This window comes from Dendrobates tinctorius, unplaced genomic scaffold (genome assembly GCF_039654945.1).
Source record: "Dendrobates tinctorius isolate UK_male_01 unplaced genomic scaffold, ASM3965494v1 ptg000440l, whole genome shotgun sequence".
Lineage (NCBI taxonomy): Eukaryota > Metazoa > Chordata > Amphibia > Anura > Dendrobatidae > Dendrobates > Dendrobates tinctorius.
Genome location: NW_027362103.1, coordinates 862,999 through 883,670, shown reverse-complemented (window position 1 = coordinate 883,670; position 20,672 = coordinate 862,999). Strand labels below are relative to the sequence as shown.

Genomic DNA, 20,672 nt, shown 5'->3' with positions numbered 1-20,672 from the left:
CCCCTGACTGCTCTCTATCATCCTGATTCTGTACTGCGTTGCCCGACCCGTGTATGACCCTCTGCTGCACCTGACTGCTCTCTATCATCCTGATTCTGTACTGCTCGACCCGTGTCTGACCCTCTGCTTCCCCTGACTGTTCTCTATCATCCTGATTCTGTACTGCTCGACCCGTGTATGACCCTCTGCTTCCCGACTGCTCTCTATCATCCTGATCCTGTACTGCGTTGCTCGACCCGTGTATGACCCTCTGCTTCCCGACTGCTCTCTATCATCCTGATTCTGTACTGCTCGACCCGTGTATGACCCTCTGCTTCCCCTGACTGCTCTCTATCATCCTGATTCTGTACTGCGTTGCTCGACCCGTGTCTGACCCTCTGCTTCCCCTGACTGATCTCTATCATCCTGATTCTGTACTGCGTTGCTCGACCCGTGTCTGACCCTCTGCTTCCCGACTGCTCTCTATCATCCTGATTCTGTACTGCGTTGCTCGACCCGTGTCTGACCCTCTGCTTCCCCTGACTGCTCTCTATCATCCTGATTCTGTACTGTGTTGCTCGACCTGTGTCTGACCCTTTGCTTCCCCTGACTGCTCTCTATCATCCTGATCCTGTACTGCTCGACCCGTGTATGACCCTCTGCTGCGTTGCCCGACCCGTGTATGACCCTCTGCTGCACTTGACTGCTCTCTATCATCCTGATTCTGTACTGCTCGACCCGTGTTTGACCCTCTGCTTCCCCTGACTGCTCTCTATCATCCTGATCCTGTACTGCGTTGCCCGACCTGTGTATGACCCTCTGCTGCACCTGATTGCTCTCTATAATCCTGATCCTGTACTGCTCGACCCGTGTATGACCCTCTGCTTCCCCTGACTGCTCTCTATCATCCTGATCCTGTACTGCTCGACCCGTGTCTGACCCTCTGCTTCCCGACTGCTCTCTCTCATCCTGATCCTGTACTGCTCGACCCGTGTATGACCCTCTGCTGCACCTGACTGCTCTCTATCATCCTGTACTGCGTTGCTCGACCCGTGTCTGACCCTCTGCTTCCCCTGACTGCTCTCTATCATCCTGATTCTGTACTGTGTTGCTCGACCCGTGTCTGACCCTCTGCTTCCCCTGACTGCTCTCTATCATCCTGATCCTGTACTGCGTTGCCCGACCCGTGTATGACCCTCTGCTGCACCTGACGATCCTCTGCCATTCTGAGTCTGTACAGCGTTGCTAGATTTGTGTATGACCCCCTGCTTTATCTATCGCCGCTGCTCAGCCCCTGTGTGACTTAGTCTCCTGCCTGTCACCGCTGGGTCCCGGGGGTAAGCCGCATCCCGGGGGTAAGCCCCGCCCCCTCCTGACAAGCGGTCACATGGTGGAAGGTCCTGCGGGTACTGAGTGCCTCTCCATCACTCCTCCCCTCCCGCAGGTCCTGTGACCGTTTTCCTGATCTCAGATACTGCGCCCCTGCCCGGCCAACAAGAGTTACCTTCCCCTGGAGTCTCAGCATCTTCAGGGCCCGCTGATGCTCGCCTGTCACGCCACTGCTGACAGCTACAACAGGTGAGCGTGACTGTGACCACGGCCTAATCAGTCTAACAGCGCCAACCTCACACTGTCTGTAGTCACTGAGCACAATCCTGCTGACAGGTATCAGTGTAATCAGTATAACAGCACTGACCTGACACTGCCTGTAGTCACTGAGCACAATCCTGCTGACAGGTATCAGTGTAATCAGTATAACAGCACCGACCTGACACTGCCTGTAGTCACTGAGCACAATCCTGCTGACAGGTATCAGTGTAATCAGTATAACGGCACTCACCTGACACTGTCTGTAGTCACTGAGCACAATCCTGCTGACAGGTATCAGTGTAATCAGTATAACGTCACTGACCTGACACTGCCTATAGTCACTAAGCACAATCCTGATCACAGGTGTCAGTGCAATCAGTATATTGGCACCGACCTGACACTGTCTGTAGTCACTGAGCAAAATCCTGCTGACAGGTATTAGTGTAATCAGTATATTGGCACCGACCTGACACTGTCTGTAGTCACTGAGCACAATCCTGCTGACAGGTATCAGTGCAATCAGTATAACGTCACTGACCTGACACTGCCTGTAGTCACTGAGCACAATCCTGATCACAGGTGTCAGTGTAATCAGTATATTGGCACCGACCTGACACTGTCTGTAGTCACTGAGCACAATCCTGCTGACAGGTATTAGTGTAATCAGTATAACGGCGCCGACCTGACACTGCCTGTAGTCACTGAGCACAATCCTGATCACAGGTGTCAGTGTAATCAGTATAACGGCGCCGGCCTGACACAGCCTGTAGTCACTGAGCACAATCCCGCTGACAGGTATCAGTGTAATCGGTATAACGGCGCCGACCTGATACTGTGTGTAGTCACTGAGCACAATCCTGATCACAGGTATCAGTGTAATCAGTATAACGGCGCCGACCTGATACTGTGTGTAGTCACTGAGCACAATCCTGATCACAGGTATCAGTGTAGTCAGTATAACAGCACCGATCTGACACTGCCTGTAGTCACTAAGCACAATCCCGCTGACAGGTATCAGTGTAATCGGTATAACGGCGCCGACCTGATACTGTCTGTAGTCACTGAGCACAATCCTACTGACAGGTATCAGTGTAATCAGTATAACAGCACCGACCTGATACTGCCTGTAGTCACTGAACACAATCCTGCTGACAGGTATCAGTGTAATCAGTATAACGTCACTGACCTGACACTGCCTGTAATCACTGAACACAATCCCGCTGACAGGTATCAGTGTAATCAGTATAACGTCACTGACCTGACACTGCCTGTAGTCACTGAACACAATCCTGCTGACAGGTATCAGTGTAATCAGTATAACGTCACTGACCTGACACTGCCTGTAGTCACTGAGCACAATCCTGCTGACAGGTATCAGTGTAATCAGTATAACGTCACTGACCTAACACTGCCTGTAATCACTGAACACAATCCCGCTGACAGGTATCAGTGTAATCAGTATAACGTCACTGACCTGACACTGCCTGTAATCACTGAACACAATCCCACTGACAGGTATCAGTGTAATCAGTATAACGTCACTGACCTGACACTGCCTGTAGTCACTGAGCACAATCCTGCTGACAGGTATCAGAGTAATCAGTATAACGTCACTGGCCTGACACTGTAGTCACTGAGCACAATCCTGCTGACAGGTATCAGTATAATCAGTATAATGGCGCTGACCTGATACTGTCTGTAGTCACTGAGCACAATCCTGCTGTCAGGTATCGGTGTAATCAGTATAACGTCACTGACCTGACACTGCCTGTAGTCACTGAGCACAATCCTGCTGTCAGGTATCGGTGTAATCAGTATAACGTCACTGACCTGACACTGCCTGTAGTCACTGAGCACAATCCTGATCACAGGTATCGGTGTAATCAGTATAACGTCACTGACCTGACAGTCTGTAGTCACTGAGCACAATCCTGCTGTCAGGTATCGGTGTAATCAGTATAACGTCACTGACCTGACACTGTCTGTAGTCACTGAGCACAATCCTGCTGTCAGGTATCGGTGTAATCAGTATAATGATGCCGACCTGACACTGCCTGTAGTCACTGAACACAATCCTGCTGACAGGTATCAGTGTAATCAGTATATTGGCACCCACCTGACACTGTCTGTAGTCACTGAGCACAATCCTGCTGACAGGTATCAATATAATTAGTATAATGGCGCTGACCTGATACTGTCTGTAGTCACTGAGCACAATCCTGCTGACAGGTATCAGTATAATCAGTATAACGTCACTGACCTGACACTGCCTGTAGTCACTAAGCACAATCCTGATCACAGGTGTCAGTGTAATCAGTATATTGGCACTGACCTGACACTGTCTGTAGTCACTGAGTACAATCCTGCTGACAGGCATCAGTATAATCAGTATAATGGCGCTGACCTGATACTGTCTGTAGTCACTGAGCACAATCCTGCTGTCAGGTATCGGTGTAATCAGTATAACGTCACTGACCTGACACTGTCTGTAGTCACTGAGCACAATCCTGCTGTCAGGTTTCGGTGTAATCAGTATAATGATGCCGACCTGACACTGCCTGTAGTCACTGAACACAATCCTGCTGACAGGTATCAGTATAATCAGTATAATGGCGCTGACCTGATACTGTCTGTAGTCACTGAGCACAATCCTGCTGACAGGTATCAGTATAATCAGTATAATGGCGCTGACCTGATACTGTCTGTAGTCACTGAGCATAATCCTGCTGTCAGGTATCGGTGTAATCAGTATAACGTCACTGGCCTGACACTGTAGTCACTGAGCACAATCCTGTTGTCAGGTATCGGTGTAATCAGTATAACGTCACTGACCTGACACTGTCTGTAGTCATTGAGCACAATCCTGCTGTCAGGTATCGGTGTAATCAGTATAATGGCGCTGACCTGATACTGTCTGTAGTCACTGAGCACAATCCTGCTGTCAGGTATCGGTGTAATCAGTATAACGTCACTGACCTGACACTGTCTGTAGTCACTGAGCACAATCCTGCTGTCAGGTATCGGTGTAATCAGTATAATGATGCCGACCTGACACTGCCTGTAGTCACTGAACACAACCCTGCTGTCAGGTATCAGTGTAATCAGTATATTGGCACCGACCTGACACTGTCTGTAGTCACTGAGCACAATCCTGCTGTCAGGTATCAGTGTAATCAGTATAATGGCGCTGACCTGATACTGTCTGTAGTCACTGAGCACAATCCTGCTGACAGGTATCGGTGTAATCAGTATAACGTCACTGACCTGACACTGTCTGTAGTCACTGAGTACAATCCTGCTGACAGGTATCAGTGTAATCAGTATAACAGCACCGACCTGACACTGTCTGTAGTCACTGAGCACAATCCTGCTGTCAGGTATCGGTGTAATCAGTATAACGTCACTGACCTGACAGTCTGTAGTCACTGAGCACAATCCTGCTGTCAGGTATCGGTGTAATCAGTATAACGTCACTGACCTGACACTGTCTGTAGTCACTGAGCACAATCCTGCTGTCAGGTATCGGTGTAATCAGTATAATGATGCCGACCTGACACTGCCTGTAGTCACTGAACACAATCCTGCTGACAGGTATCAGTGTAATCAGTATATTGGCACCGACCTGACACTGTCTGTAGTCACTGAGCACAATCCTGCTGACAGGTATCAGTGCAATCAATATAACGTCACTGACCTGACACTGCCTGTAGTCACTGAGCACAATCCTGATCACAGGTGTCAGTGTAATCAGTATATTGGCACCGACCTGACACTGTCTGTAGTCACTGAGCACAATCCTGCTGACAGGTATTAGTGTAATCAGTATAACGGCGCCGACCTGACACTGCCTGTAGTCACTGAGCACAATCCTGATCACAGGTGTCAGTGTAATCAGTATAACGGCGCCGGCCTGACACAGCCTGTAGTCACTGAGCACAATCCCGCTGACAGGTATCAGTGTAATCGGTATAACGGCGCCGACCTGATACTGTGTGTAGTCACTGAGCACAATCCTGATCACAGGTATCAGTGTAATCGGTATAACGGCGCCGACCTGATACTGTGTGTAGTCACTGAGCACAATCCTGATCACAGGTATCAGTGTAGTCAGTATAACAGCACCGACCGGACACTGCCTGTAGTCACTAAGCACAATCCCGCTGACAGGTATCAGTGTAATCGGTATAACGGCGCCGACCTGATACTGTCTGTAGTCACTGAGCACAATCCTACTGACAGGTATCAGTGTAATCAGTATAACAGCACCGACCTGATACTGCCTGTAGTCACTGAACACAATCCTGCTGACAGGTATCAGTGTAATCAGTATAACAGCACCGACCTGACACTGCCTGTAGTCACTGAGCACAATCCTGCTGACAGGTATCAGTGTAATCAGTATAACGTCACTGACCTGACACTGCCTGTAGCCACTGAACACAATCCTGCTGACAGGTATCAGTGTAATCAGTATAACGTCACTGACCTGACACTGCCTGTAGTCACTGAGCACAATCCTGCTGACAGGTATCAGTGTAATCAGTATAACGTCACTGACCTGACACTGCCTGTAATCACTGAACACAATCCCGCTGACAGGTATCAGTGTAATCAGTATAACGTCACTGACCTGACACTGCCTGTAATCACTGAACACAATCCCGCTGACAGGTATCAGTGTAATCAGTATAACGTCACTGACGTGACACTGCCTGTAGTCACTGAGCACAATCCTGCTGACAGGTATCAGTGTAATCAGTATAACGTCACTGGCCTGACACTGTAGTCACTGAGCACAATCCTGCTGACAGGTATCAGTATAATGGCGCTGACCTGATACTGTCTGTAGTCACTGAGCACAATCCTGCTGTCAGGTATCGGTGTAATCAGTATAACGTCACTGACCTGACACTGCCTGTAGTCACTGAGCACAATCCTGCTGTCAGGTATCGGTGTAATCAGTATAACGTCACTGACCTGACACTGCCTGTAGTCACTAAGCACAATCCTGATCACAGGTGTCAGTGTAATCAGTATATTGGCACCGACCTGACACTGTCTGTAGTCACTGAGTACAATCCTGCTGACAGGTATCAGTGTAATCAGTATAACAGCACCGACCTGACACTGCCTGTAGTCACTGAGCACAATCCTGCTGTCAGGTATCGGTGTAATCAGTATAACGTCACTGACCTGACAGTCTGTAGTCACTGAGCACAATCCTGCTGTCAGGTATCGGTGTAATCAGTATAACGTCACTGACCTGACACTGCCTGTAATCACTGAACACAATCCCGCTGACAGGTATCAGTGTAATCAGTATAACGTCACTGACCTGACACTGCCTGTAATCACTGAACACAATCCCGCTGACAGGTATCAGTGTAATCAGTATAACGTCACTGACGTGACACTGCCTGTAGTCACTGAGCACAATCCTGCTGACAGGTATCAGTGTAATCAGTATAACGTCACTGGCCTGACACTGTAGTCACTGAGCACAATCCTGCTGACAGGTATCAGTATAATGGCGCTGACCTGATACTGTCTGTAGTCACTGAGCACAATCCTGCTGTCAGGTATCGGTGTAATCAGTATAACGTCACTGACCTGACACTGCCTGTAGTCACTGAGCACAATCCTGCTGTCAGGTATCGGTGTAATCAGTATAACGTCACTGACCTGACACTGCCTGTAGTCACTAAGCACAATCCTGATCACAGGTGTCAGTGTAATCAGTATATTGGCACCGACCTGACACTGTCTGTAGTCACTGAGTACAATCCTGCTGACAGGTATCAGTGTAATCAGTATAACAGCACCGACCTGACACTGCCTGTAGTCACTGAGCACAATCCTGCTGTCAGGTATCGGTGTAATCAGTATAACGTCACTGACCTGACAGTCTGTAGTCACTGAGCACAATCCTGCTGTCAGGTATCGGTGTAATCAGTATAACGTCACTGACCTGACACTGTCTGTAGTCACTGAGCACAATCCTGCTGTCAGGTATCGGTGTAATCAGTATAATGATGCCGACCTGACACTGCCTGTAGTCAGTGAACACAATCCTGCTGACAGGTATCAGTGTAATCAGTATATTGGCACCGACCTGACACTGTCTGTAGTCACTGAGTACAATCCTGCTGACAGGCATCAGTATAATCAGTATAATGGCGCTGACCTGATACTGTCTGTAGTCACTGAGCACAATCCTGCTGTCAGGTATCAGTGTAATCAGTATAACGTCACTGACCTGACACTGTCTGTAGTCACTGAGCACAATCCTGCTGTCAGGTTTCGGTGTAATCAGTATAATGATGCCGACCTGACACTGCCTGTAGTCACTGAACACAATCCTGCTGACAGGTATCAGTATAATCAGTATAATGGCGCTGACCTGATACTGTCTGTAGTCACTGAGCACAATCCTGCTGACAGGTATCAGTATAATCAGTATAATGGCGCTGACCTGATACTGTCTGTAGTCACTGAGCATAATCCTGCTGTCAGGTATCGGTGTAATCAGTATAACGTCACTGGCCTGACACTGTAGTCACTGAGCACAATCCTGTTGTCAGGTATCGGTGTAATCAGTATAACGTCACTGACCTGACACTGTCTGTAGTCACTGAGCACAATCCTGCTGTCAGGTATCGGTGTAATCAGTATAATGGCGCTGACCTGATACTGTCTGTAGTCACTGAGCACAATCCTGCTGTCAGGTATCGGTGTAATCAGTATAACGTCACTGACCTGACACTGTCTGTAGTCACTGAGCACAATCCTGCTGTCAGGTATCGGTGTAATCAGTATAATGATGCCGACCTGACACTGCCTGTAGTCACTGAACACAATCCTGCTGTCAGGTATCAGTGTAATCAGTATATTGGCACCGACCTGACACTATCTGTAGTCACTGAGCACAATCCTGCTGTCAGGTATCAGTGTAATCAGTATAATGGCGCTGACCTGATACTGTCTGTAGTCACTGAGCACAATCCTGCTGTCAGGTATCGGTGTAATCAGTATAACGTCACTGACCTGACACTGCCTGTAGTCAGGTATCGGTGTAATCAGTATAACGTCACTGACCTGACACTGCCTGTAGTCACTAAGCACAATCCTGATCACAGGTGTCAGTGTAATCAGTATATTGGCACCGACCTGATACTGTCTGTAGTCACTGAGTACAATCCTGCTGACAGGTATCAGTGTAATCAGTATAACAGCACCGACCTGACACTGTCTGTAGTCACTGAGCACAATCCTGCTGTCAGGTATCGGAGTAATCAGTATAACGTCACTGACCTGACACTGCCTGTAGTCACTGAGCACAATCCTGATCACAGGTATCGGTGTAATCAGTATAACGTCACTGACCTGACACTGCCTGTAGTCACTGAGCACAATCCTGCTGTCAGGTATCGGTGTAATCAGTATAACGTCACTGACCTGACACTGCCTGTAGTCACTGAGCACAATCCTGATCACAGGTATCGGTGTAATCAGTATAACGTCACTGACCTGACAGTCTGTAGTCACTGAGCACAATCCTGCTGTCAGGTATCGGTGTAATCAGTATAACGTCACTGACCTGACACTGTCTGTAGTCACTGAGCACAATCCTGCTGTCAGGTATCGGTGTAATCAGTATAATGATGCCGACCTGACACTGCCTGTAGTCACTGAACACAATCCTGCTGACAGGTATCAGTGTAATCAGTATATTGGCACCCACCTGACACTGTCTGTAGTCACTGAGCACAATCCTGCTGACAGGTATCAATATAATTAGTATAATGGCGCTGACCTGATACTGTCTGTAGTCACTGAGCACAATCCTGCTGACAGGTATCAGTATAATCAGTATAACGTCACTGACCTGACACTGCCTGTAGTCACTAAGCACAATCCTGATCACAGGTGTCAGTGTAATCAGTATATTGGCACTGACCTGACACTGTCTGTAGTCACTGAGTACAATCCTGCTGACAGGCATCAGTATAATCAGTATAATGGCGCTGACCTGATACTGTCTGTAGTCACTGAGCACAATCCTGCTGTCAGGTATCGGTGTAATCAGTATAACGTCACTGACCTGACACTGTCTGTAGTCACTGAGCACAATCCTGCTGTCAGGTTTCGGTGTAATCAGTATAATGATGCCGACCTGACACTGCCTGTAGTCACTGAACACAATCCTGCTGACAGGTATCAGTATAATCAGTATAATGGCGCTGACCTGATACTGTCTGTAGTCACTGAGCACAATCCTGCTGACAGGTATCAGTATAATCAGTATAATGGCGCTGACCTGATACTGTCTGTAGTCACTGAGCATAATCCTGCTGTCAGGTATCGGTGTAATCAGTATAACGTCACTGGCCTGACACTGTAGTCACTGAGCACAATCCTGTTGTCAGGTATCGGTGTAATCAGTATAACGTCACTGACCTGACACTGTCTGTAGTCATTGAGCACAATCCTGCTGTCAGGTATCGGTGTAATCAGTATAATGGCGCTGACCTGATACTGTCTGTAGTCACTGAGCACAATCCTGCTGTCAGGTATCGGTGTAATCAGTATAACGTCACTGACCTGACACTGTCTGTAGTCACTGAGCACAATCCTGCTGTCAGGTATCGGTGTAATCAGTATAATGATGCCGACCTGACACTGCCTGTAGTCACTGAACACAACCCTGCTGTCAGGTATCAGTGTAATCAGTATATTGGCACCGACCTGACACTGTCTGTAGTCACTGAGCACAATCCTGCTGTCAGGTATCAGTGTAATCAGTATAATGGCGCTGACCTGATACTGTCTGTAGTCACTGAGCACAATCCTGCTGTCAGGTATCGGTGTAATCAGTATAACGTCACTGACCTGACACTGTCTGTAGTCACTGAGTACAATCCTGCTGACAGGTATCAGTGTAATCAGTATAACAGCACCGACCTGACACTGTCTGTAGTCACTGAGCACAATCCTGCTGTCAGGTATCGGTGTAATCAGTATAACGTCACTGACCTGACAGTCTGTAGTCACTGAGCACAATCCTGCTGTCAGGTATCGGTGTAATCAGTATAACGTCACTGACCTGACACTGTCTGTAGTCACTGAGCACAATCCTGCTGTCAGGTATCGGTGTAATCAGTATAATGATGCCGACCTGACACTGCCTGTAGTCACTGAACACAATCCTGCTGACAGGTATCAGTGTAATCAGTATATTGGCACCGACCTGACACTGTCTGTAGTCACTGAGCACAATCCTGCTGACAGGTATCAGTGCAATCAATATAACGTCACTGACCTGACACTGCCTGTAGTCACTGAGCACAATCCTGATCACAGGTGTCAGTGTAATCAGTATATTGGCACCGACCTGACACTGTCTGTAGTCACTGAGCACAATCCTGCTGACAGGTATTAGTGTAATCAGTATAACGGCGCCGACCTGACACTGCCTGTAGTCACTGAGCACAATCCTGATCACAGGTGTCAGTGTAATCAGTATAACGGCGCCGGCCTGACACAGCCTGTAGTCACTGAGCACAATCCCGCTGACAGGTATCAGTGTAATCGGTATAACGGCGCCGACCTGATACTGTGTGTAGTCACTGAGCACAATCCTGATCACAGGTATCAGTGTAATCGGTATAACGGCGCCGACCTGATACTGTGTGTAGTCACTGAGCACAATCCTGATCACAGGTATCAGTGTAGTCAGTATAACAGCACCGACCGGACACTGCCTGTAGTCACTAAGCACAATCCCGCTGACAGGTATCAGTGTAATCGGTATAACGGCGCCGACCTGATACTGTCTGTAGTCACTGAGCACAATCCTACTGACAGGTATCAGTGTAATCAGTATAACAGCACCGACCTGACACTGCCTGTAGTCACTGAGCACAATCCTACTGACAGGTATCAGTGTAATCAGTATAACAGCACCGACCTGACACTGCCTGTAGTCACTGAGCACAATCCTGCTGACAGGTATCAGTGTAATCAGTATAACGTCACTGACCTGACACTGCCTGTAGCCACTGAACACAATCCTGCTGACAGGTATCAGTGTAATCAGTATAACGTCACTGACCTGACACTGCCTGTAGTCACTGAGCACAATCCTGCTGACAGGTATCAGTGTAATCAGTATAACGTCACTGACCTGACACTGCCTGTAATCACTGAACACAATCCCGCTGACAGGTATCAGTGTAATCAGTATAACGTCACTGACCTGACACTGCCTGTAATCACTGAACACAATCCCGCTGACAGGTATCAGTGTAATCAGTATAACGTCACTGACCTGACACTGCCTGTAGTCACTGAGCACAATCCTGCTGACAGGTATCAGTGTAATCAGTATAACGTCACTGGCCTGACACTGTAGTCACTGAGCACAATCCTGCTGACAGGTATCAGTATAATGGCGCTGACCTGATACTGTCTGTAGTCACTGAGCACAATCCTGCTGTCAGGTATCGGTGTAATCAGTATAACGTCACTGACCTGACACTGCCTGTAGTCACTGAGCACAATCCTGCTGTCAGGTATCGGTGTAATCAGTATAACGTCACTGACCTGACACTGCCTGTAGTCACTAAGCACAATCCTGATCACAGGTGTCAGTGTAATCAGTATATTGGCACCGACCTGACACTGTCTGTAGTCACTGAGTACAATCCTGCTGACAGGTATCAGTGTAATCAGTATAACAGCACCGACCTGACACTGCCTGTAGTCACTGAGCACAATCCTGCTGTCAGGTATCGGTGTAATCAGTATAACGTCACTGACCTGACAGTCTGTAGTCACTGAGCACAATCCTGCTGTCAGGTATCGGTGTAATCAGTATAACGTCACTGACCTGACACTGCCTGTAATCACTGAACACAATCCCGCTGACAGGTATCAGTGTAATCAGTATAACGTCACTGACCTGACACTGCCTGTAATCACTGAACACAATCCCGCTGACAGGTATCAGTGTAATCAGTATAACGTCACTGACGTGACACTGCCTGTAGTCACTGAGCACAATCCTGCTGACAGGTATCAGTGTAATCAGTATAACGTCACTGGCCTGACACTGTAGTCACTGAGCACAATCCTGCTGACAGGTATCAGTATAATGGCGCTGACCTGATACTGTCTGTAGTCACTGAGCACAATCCTGCTGTCAGGTATCGGTGTAATCAGTATAACGTCACTGACCTGACACTGCCTGTAGTCACTGAGCACAATCCTGCTGTCAGGTATCGGTGTAATCAGTATAACGTCACTGACCTGACACTGCCTGTAGTCACTAAGCACAATCCTGATCACAGGTGTCAGTGTAATCAGTATATTGGCACCGACCTGACACTGTCTGTAGTCACTGAGTACAATCCTGCTGACAGGTATCAGTGTAATCAGTATAACAGCACCGACCTGACACTGCCTGTAGTCACTGAGCACAATCCTGCTGTCAGGTATCGGTGTAATCAGTATAACGTCACTGACCTGACAGTCTGTAGTCACTGAGCACAATCCTGCTGTCAGGTATCGGTGTAATCAGTATAACGTCACTGACCTGACACTGTCTGTAGTCACTGAGCACAATCCTGCTGTCAGGTATCGGTGTAATCAGTATAATGATGCCGACCTGACACTGCCTGTAGTCACTGAACACAATCCTGCTGACAGGTATCAGTGTAATCAGTATATTGGCACCGACCTGACACTGTCTGTAGTCACTGAGTACAATCCTGCTGACAGGCATCAGTATAATCAGTATAATGGCGCTGACCTGATACTGTCTGTAGTCACTGAGCACAATCCTGCTGTCAGGTATCAGTGTAATCAGTATAACGTCACTGACCTGACACTGTCTGTAGTCACTGAGCACAATCCTGCTGTCAGGTTTCGGTGTAATCAGTATAATGATGCCGACCTGACACTGCCTGTAGTCACTGAACACAATCCTGCTGACAGGTATCAGTATAATCAGTATAATGGCGCTGACCTGATACTGTCTGTAGTCACTGAGCACAATCCTGCTGACAGGTATCAGTATAATCAGTATAATGGCGCTGACCTGATACTGTCTGTAGTCACTGAGCATAATCCTGCTGTCAGGTATCGGTGTAATCAGTATAACGTCACTGGCCTGACACTGTAGTCACTGAGCACAATCCTGTTGTCAGGTATCGGTGTAATCAGTATAACGTCACTGACCTGACACTGTCTGTAGTCACTGAGCACAATCCTGCTGTCAGGTATCGGTGTAATCAGTATAATGGCGCTGACCTGATACTGTCTGTAGTCACTGAGCACAATCCTGCTGTCAGGTATCGGTGTAATCAGTATAACGTCACTGACCTGACACTGTCTGTAGTCACTGAGCACAATCCTGCTGTCAGGTATCGGTGTAATCAGTATAATGATGCCGACCTGACACTGCCTGTAGTCACTGAACACAATCCTGCTGTCAGGTATCAGTGTAATCAGTATATTGGCACCGACCTGACACTATCTGTAGTCACTGAGCACAATCCTGCTGTCAGGTATCAGTGTAATCAGTATAATGGCGCTGACCTGATACTGTCTGTAGTCACTGAGCACAATCCTGCTGTCAGGTATCGGTGTAATCAGTATAACGTCACTGACCTGACACTGCCTGTAGTCAGGTATCGGTGTAATCAGTATAACGTCACTGACCTGACACTGCCTGTAGTCACTAAGCACAATCCTGATCACAGGTGTCAGTGTAATCAGTATATTGGCACCGACCTGATACTGTCTGTAGTCACTGAGTACAATCCTGCTGACAGGTATCAGTGTAATCAGTATAACAGCACCGACCTGACACTGTCTGTAGTCACTGAGCACAATCCTGCTGTCAGGTATCGGAGTAATCAGTATAACGTCACTGACCTGACAGTCTGTAGTCACTGAGCACAATCCTGCTGTCAGGTATCGGTGTAATCAGTATAACGTCACTGACCTGACACTATCTGTAGTCACTGAGCACAATCCTGCTGTCAGGTATCGGTGTAATCAGTATAATGATGCCGACCTGACACTGCCTGTAGTCACTGAACACAATCCTGCTGACAGGTATCAGTGTAATCAGTATAATGGCGCTGACCTGATACTGTCTGTAGTCACTGAGCACAATCCTGCTGACAGGTATCAGTATAATCAGTATAACGTCACTGACCTGACACTGCCTGTAGTCACTAAGCACAATCCTGATCACAGGTGTCAGTGTAATCAGTATATTGGCACCGACCTGACACTGTCTGTAGTCACTGAGTACAATCCTGCTGACAGGCATCAGTATAATCAGTATAATGGCGCTGACCTGATACTGTCTGTAGTCACTGAGCACAATCCTGCTGTCAGGTATCGGTGTAATCAGTATAACGTCACTGACCTGACACTGTCTGTAGTCACTAAGCACAATCCTGATCACAGGTGTCAGTGTAATCAGTATATTGGCACCGACCTGACACTGTCTGTAGTCACTGAGTACAATCCTGCTGACAGGCATCAGTATAATCAGTATAATGGCGCTGACCTGACACTGTCTGTAGTCACTGAGCACAATTCTGCTGTCAGGTATCGGTGTAATCAGTATAACGTCACTGACCTGACACTGTCTGTAGTCACTGAGCACAATCCTGCTGTCAGGTATCGGTGTAATCAGTATAATGATGCCGACCTGACACTGCCCGTAGTCACTGAACACAATCCTGCTGACAGGTATCAGTATAATCAGTATAATGGCGCTGACCTGATACTGTCTGTAGTCACTGAGCACAATCCTGCTGACAGGTATCAGTATAATCAGTATAATGGCGCTGACCTGATACTGTCTGTAGTCACTGAGCACAATCCTGCTGACAGGCATCAGTATAATCAGTATAATGGCGCTGACCTGACACTGTCTGTAGTCACTGAGCACAATCCTGCTGACAGGTATCAGTATAATCAGTATAATGGCGCTGACCTGATACTGTCTGTAGTCACTGAGCATAATCCTGCTGTCAGGTATCAGTGTAATCAGTATAACGTCACTGGCCTGACACTGTAGTCACTGAGCACAATCCTGTTGTCAGGTATCGGTGTAATCAGTATAACGTCACTGACCTGACACTGTCTGTAGTCACTGAGCACAATCCTGCTGTCAGGTATCGGTGTAATCAGTATAACGTCACTGACCTGACACTGTAGTCACTGAGCATAATCCTGCTGTCAGGTATCAGTGTAATCAGTATAACGTCACTGGCCTGACACTGTAGTCACTGAGCACAATCCTGCGGTCAGGTATCGGTGTAATCAGTATAACGTCACTGACCTGACACTGTCTGTAGTCACTGAGCACAATCCTGCTGTCAGGTATCGGTGTAATCAGTATAACGTCACTGACCTGACAGTCTGTAGTCACTGAGCACAATCCTGATCACAGGGCACTTTCAGTCTGCGTGCTAGTGGTATTCAGTTGTTAGGTTAGAGCATGCCTAAGACACAAGTGGAAACACGCTGATCTTTTCTCCCTGCGTGCTGCACACCATGTATACTACACGTTAACCATTAAGATGGTGGTAGAAGAACAATTCCATTCATCATTCCTATCACTAATACCAGCGAGTCATAATCCATCACAAGAGTCAGACAGGTTCAGGTTCTCTGCAGTGGAGATCGACCGGACTCCGCCACCGACTCAAAATATTCCCCGCTGCTTTTCTACGGCTCAAAGTGCTCTGACTCCACATGGATCAGTGATACAATTAGTAACAAGGACGAGATCCTCCCACTCCGGGCTCGTCCTACTAGATCTACCTCCACATGACTGGCAGAAGGAGCTGGAGATGCACAACTGTGGCCTCCCGTCACCTGTCAGACCACACTCGGTCACCCTTCCCTGTGAGAACAGCTCATCTCAGGCTTCCACCATCGGCGGTGATGGAGATTTCACCCACCAGTGTTTTTGGAGCTCCCCATATCCCATCCCTGCTGCCGGAGGAGAAAGGAGAACATTTTACCTCTAAATTTACTACTCTAGAGTAGAACAAGAGTTAGAGGGTCGCAGATGTAGCCCCCAAAAAGGATCCACAGCCTATTCTACCTGTAGGTGGCGCTCTACAAACTATGTGCTCTGACATCATGGGCCAGCGGCCGAGGGGTGACGAAACAAGAGAGGCCAGGGGAAGGGGGGTGATGAAGAAAAGAGAGGTCAGGGTTAGGAGAAAAGAGGAGAGGAGAGAGGCCGAGGGGGGGGGAGAGGAGAGAGGCCGAGGGGGGGGGGGGAGAGGAGAGAGGCCGAGGGGGGGGGGGGAGAGGAGAGAGGCCGAGGGGGGGGGGGGGAGAGGAGAGAGGCCGAGGGGGGGGGGGGAGAGGAGAGAGGCCGAGGGGGGGGGGGGAGAGGAGAGAGGCCGAGGGGGGGGGGGGAGAGGAGAGAGGCCGAGGGGGGGGGGGAGGAGAGAGGCCGAGGGGGGGGGGGGGAGGAGAGAGGCCGAGGGGGGGGGGGGGAGGAGAGAGGCCGAGGGGGGGGGGGGGAGGAGAGAGGCCGAGGGGGGGGGGGAGAGGAGAGAGGCCGAGGGGGGGGGAGAGGAGAGAGGCCGAGGGGGGGGGGAGAGGAGAGAGGCCGAGGGGGGGGGGGGAGAGAGGAGAGAGGCCGAGGGGGGGGAGGAGAGAGGCCGAGGGGGGGGGGGGGGAGGAGAGAGGCCGAGGGGGGGGGGGGAGGAGAGAGGCCGAGGGGGGGGGGAGGAGAGAGGCCGAGGGGGGGGGGGGGGAGGAGAGAGGCCGAGGGGGGGGGGGAGGAGAGAGGCCGAGGGGGGGGGGAGGAGAGAGGCCGAGGGGGGAGAGGGGGGGGGGGAGGAGAGAGGCCGGGGGGGGGAGAGGGGGGGGGGGAGAGGGGGGGGGAGAGAGAGGCCGAGGGGGAGGGGGGGGAGGAGAGAGGCCGGGGGGGTGAGGAGAGAGGCCGAGGGGGAGGGGGAGGGGGAGGGGGAGGGGGAGGGGGAGGGGAGGGAGGGGGAGGGGGGGAGGGGGGGAGGGGGAGGAGGGGGGGGAGGAGAGAGGCCGGGGGGGGGGGGGAGGAGAGAGGCCGAGGGGGGGGGGGGAGGAGAGAGGCCGAGGGGGGGGGGGGAGGAGAGAGGCCGAGGGGGGGGGGGGGGAGGAGAGAGGCCGAGGGGGAGGGGGGGAGGAGAGAGGCCGAGGGGGAGGGGGGGGAGGAGCCGAGGGGGGGGGGGAGGAGAGAGGCCGAGGGGGGGGGAGGAGAGAGGCCGAGGGGGGGGGAGGAGAGAGGCCGAGGGGGAGGGGGGGGGAGGAGAGAGGCCGAGGGGGGGGGAGGAGAGAGGCCGAGGGGGAGGGGAGGGGAGGGGGAGGGGAGGGGAGGAGGGGCCGAGGGGGGGGGGGAGGAGAGAGGCCGAGGGGGGGGGGGGAGGAGAGAGGCCGAGGGGGGGGGGGGGGAGGAGAGAGGCCGAGGGGGGGGGGGGGAGGAGAGAGGCCGAGGGGGAGGGGGGGGAGGAGAGAGGCCGAGGGGGGGGGGAGGAGAGAGGCCGAGGGGGGGGGGAGGAGAGAGGCCGAGGGGGAGGGGGGGGAGGAGAGAGGCCGAGGGGGAGGGGGGGGAGGAGAGAGGCCGAGGGGGAGGGGGGGGAGGAGAGAGGCCGAGGGGGAGGGGAGGAGAGAGGCCGAGGGGGGGGGGGGAGGAGAGAGGCCGAGGGGGGGGGGGGGGGGGAGGAGAGAGGCCGAGGGGGGGGGGGGGGGGGAGGAGAGAGGCCGAGGGGGAGGGGGGGGAGGAGAGAGGCCGAGGGAGGGGGGGGGGAGGAGAGAGGCCGAGGGGGGGGGGGGGGAGGAGAGAGGCCGAGGGGGGGGGGGGGGGGAGGAGAGAGGCCGAGGGGGAGGGGGGGGAGGAGAGAGGCCGAGGGGGGGGGGAGGAGAGAGGCCGAGGGGGGGGGGAGGAGAGAGGCCGAGGGGGGGGGGGGGGAGGAGAGAGGCCGAGGGGGGGGGGGGGAGGAGAGAGGCCGAGGGGGAGGGGGGGGAGGAGAGAGGCCGAGGGGGGGGGGGGAGGAGAGAGGCCGAGGGGGAGGGGAGAGGCCGAGGGGGAGGGGGGGGGAGGAGAGGCCGAGGGGGGGGGAGGGGAGGGGAGGAGAGAGGCCGAGGGGGAGGGGGGGGGAGGAGAGAGGCCGAGGGGGGGGGGGGGAGGAGAGAGGCCGGGGGGGGGGGAGGAGAGAGGCCGAGGGGGGGGGGGGAGGAGAGAGGCCGAGGGGGGGGGGAGGAGAGAGGCCGAGGGGGGGGGGGGAGGAGGGAGGCCGAGGGGGGGGGCGGGGGTGTCACATTGCAGCCGTACCCCCCCCCCGGGTGTCGCTCCCCGTGCCCGGTACCTGCGGTGTAGCGGGGCGCAGCTCTCCACACAGACACTTCCGGGTGCAGCTGCAGATCGGCCGCGGCTGGTCTAGAACGTAGCTGCTGCTGGGTGGTGACGTCACCGGAAGGGGCGTGTCGTCCGCGCAGGCGCAGTGCTGTTGGCCGCTGCAGACGATCCTCGTGTGTACAGAGGCTGACAGCACTGACCCCGGGGGCGGAGGGATGGGCGTGCATCTGCTGGACAGGACTCACTGAGCCCTCTGTGGTGGAAACAACCATGGATGATGGTGCTCTATGGCGGCTGTACAGGGAGGATGTACCGCATGCCAATGGCAAATTCTAGGCCACGCCCCCGACCACGCCCATTTAGCATTGCTGATCACTCTGCCTGGTGCTGAGGGCACAGTGGGGCTGGGAGAAAGAAAGAACAGACAGAGAGTGAGAGAAAGAAAGAGGGGCTAGATTCTATAAAGATACTATAGTGCCCACCGGAGCCTCCAGTGCAGGACATGTCATGATCCGCTCACATGGCCGACATCCCCGAGTCCAAGGCGATCCCGCTGTCAGAGAACACGGTGATAGATCTGAAGCATTCCCTGAAGCGCCTCCTTGGTTTCAGCTTTCAGCACATCACTTCCAGTGGAACGTCACGTGCGAATTTTAAAGTGCTCCTGGGGGCTCCGCCGTGTACCCCTGTGTCCGTGGGAAAAGTAACCTCCCAGCCGGGACAGTGGGGCAGACTCAAAATCGGGACTGTCCTGCTAGATCCAGCACGGTTGGGAGGTATGAATGCGCCCACCGTACACCTCATACACACGCGGCTCCGCTCCGTACACCTCGTACACACGCGGCTCCGCTCTGTACACCTCGTACACACGCGGCTCCGCTCCGTACACCTCGTACACACGCGGCTCCGCTCCGTACACCTCGTACACACACGGCTCCGCTCCGTACACCTCGTACACACACAGGGCTCCGCTCCGTACACCTCATACACACGGCTCCTCTCCGTACACCTCGTACACACACGGCTCCGCTCCGTACACCTCGCGCACACACACGGCTCCGCTCCGTACACCTCATACACACACGGCTCCGCTCCGTACACCTCATACACACACGGCTCCTCTCCGTACACCTCGCGCACACACACGGCTCCGCTCCGTACACCTCGCGCACACACACGGCTCCGCTCCGTACACCTCGTACACACACGGCTCCGCTCCGTACACCTCGCGCACACACACGGCTCCGCTCCGTACACCTCGCGCACACACACGGCTCCGCTCCGTACACCTCGCGCACACACACGGCTCCGCTCCGTACACCTCGCGCACACACGCGGCTCCGCTCCGTACACCTCGTACACACGCGGCTCCGCTCCGTACACCTCGTACACACGCGGCTCCGCTCCGTACACCTCGTACACACGCGGCTCCGCTCCGTACACCTCGTACACACGCGGCTCCGCTCCGTACACCTCGTACACACGCGGCTCCGCTCCGTACACCTCGTACACACGCGGCTCCGCTCCGTACACCTCGTACACACGCGGCTCCGCTCCGTACACCTCGTACACACGCGGCTCCGCTCCGTACACCTCGTACACACGCGGCTCCGCTCCGTACACCTCGTACACACGCGGCTCCGCTCCGTACACCTCGTACACACGCGGCTCCGCTCCGTACACCTCGTACACACGCGGCTCCGTACACCTCGTACACACGCGG

At 52.4% G+C, this 20,672-nt stretch overlaps 1 protein-coding gene across 3 annotated transcripts in view; it reads right to left on the bottom strand.

The window, feature by feature from the left end:
* LCAT (lecithin-cholesterol acyltransferase) overlaps positions 1 to 19,236 on the bottom strand; it is a 229,423-nt gene extending 210,187 nt beyond the window's left edge. For 2 of the 3 annotated variants that reach the window (XM_073564245.1, XM_073564246.1), the window contains exon 1: positions 18,960 to 19,236. In XM_073564245.1, coding sequence (XP_073420346.1) covers positions 18,960 to 19,221 — 262 coding nt within the window. In that variant the 5' untranslated portion in view covers positions 19,222 to 19,236. The remainder of the gene's footprint in view (positions 1 to 18,959) is intronic. The other variant, XM_073564244.1, reaches the window with a different exon arrangement.
* Between the last annotated feature and the right edge of the window lie 1,436 nt (positions 19,237 to 20,672).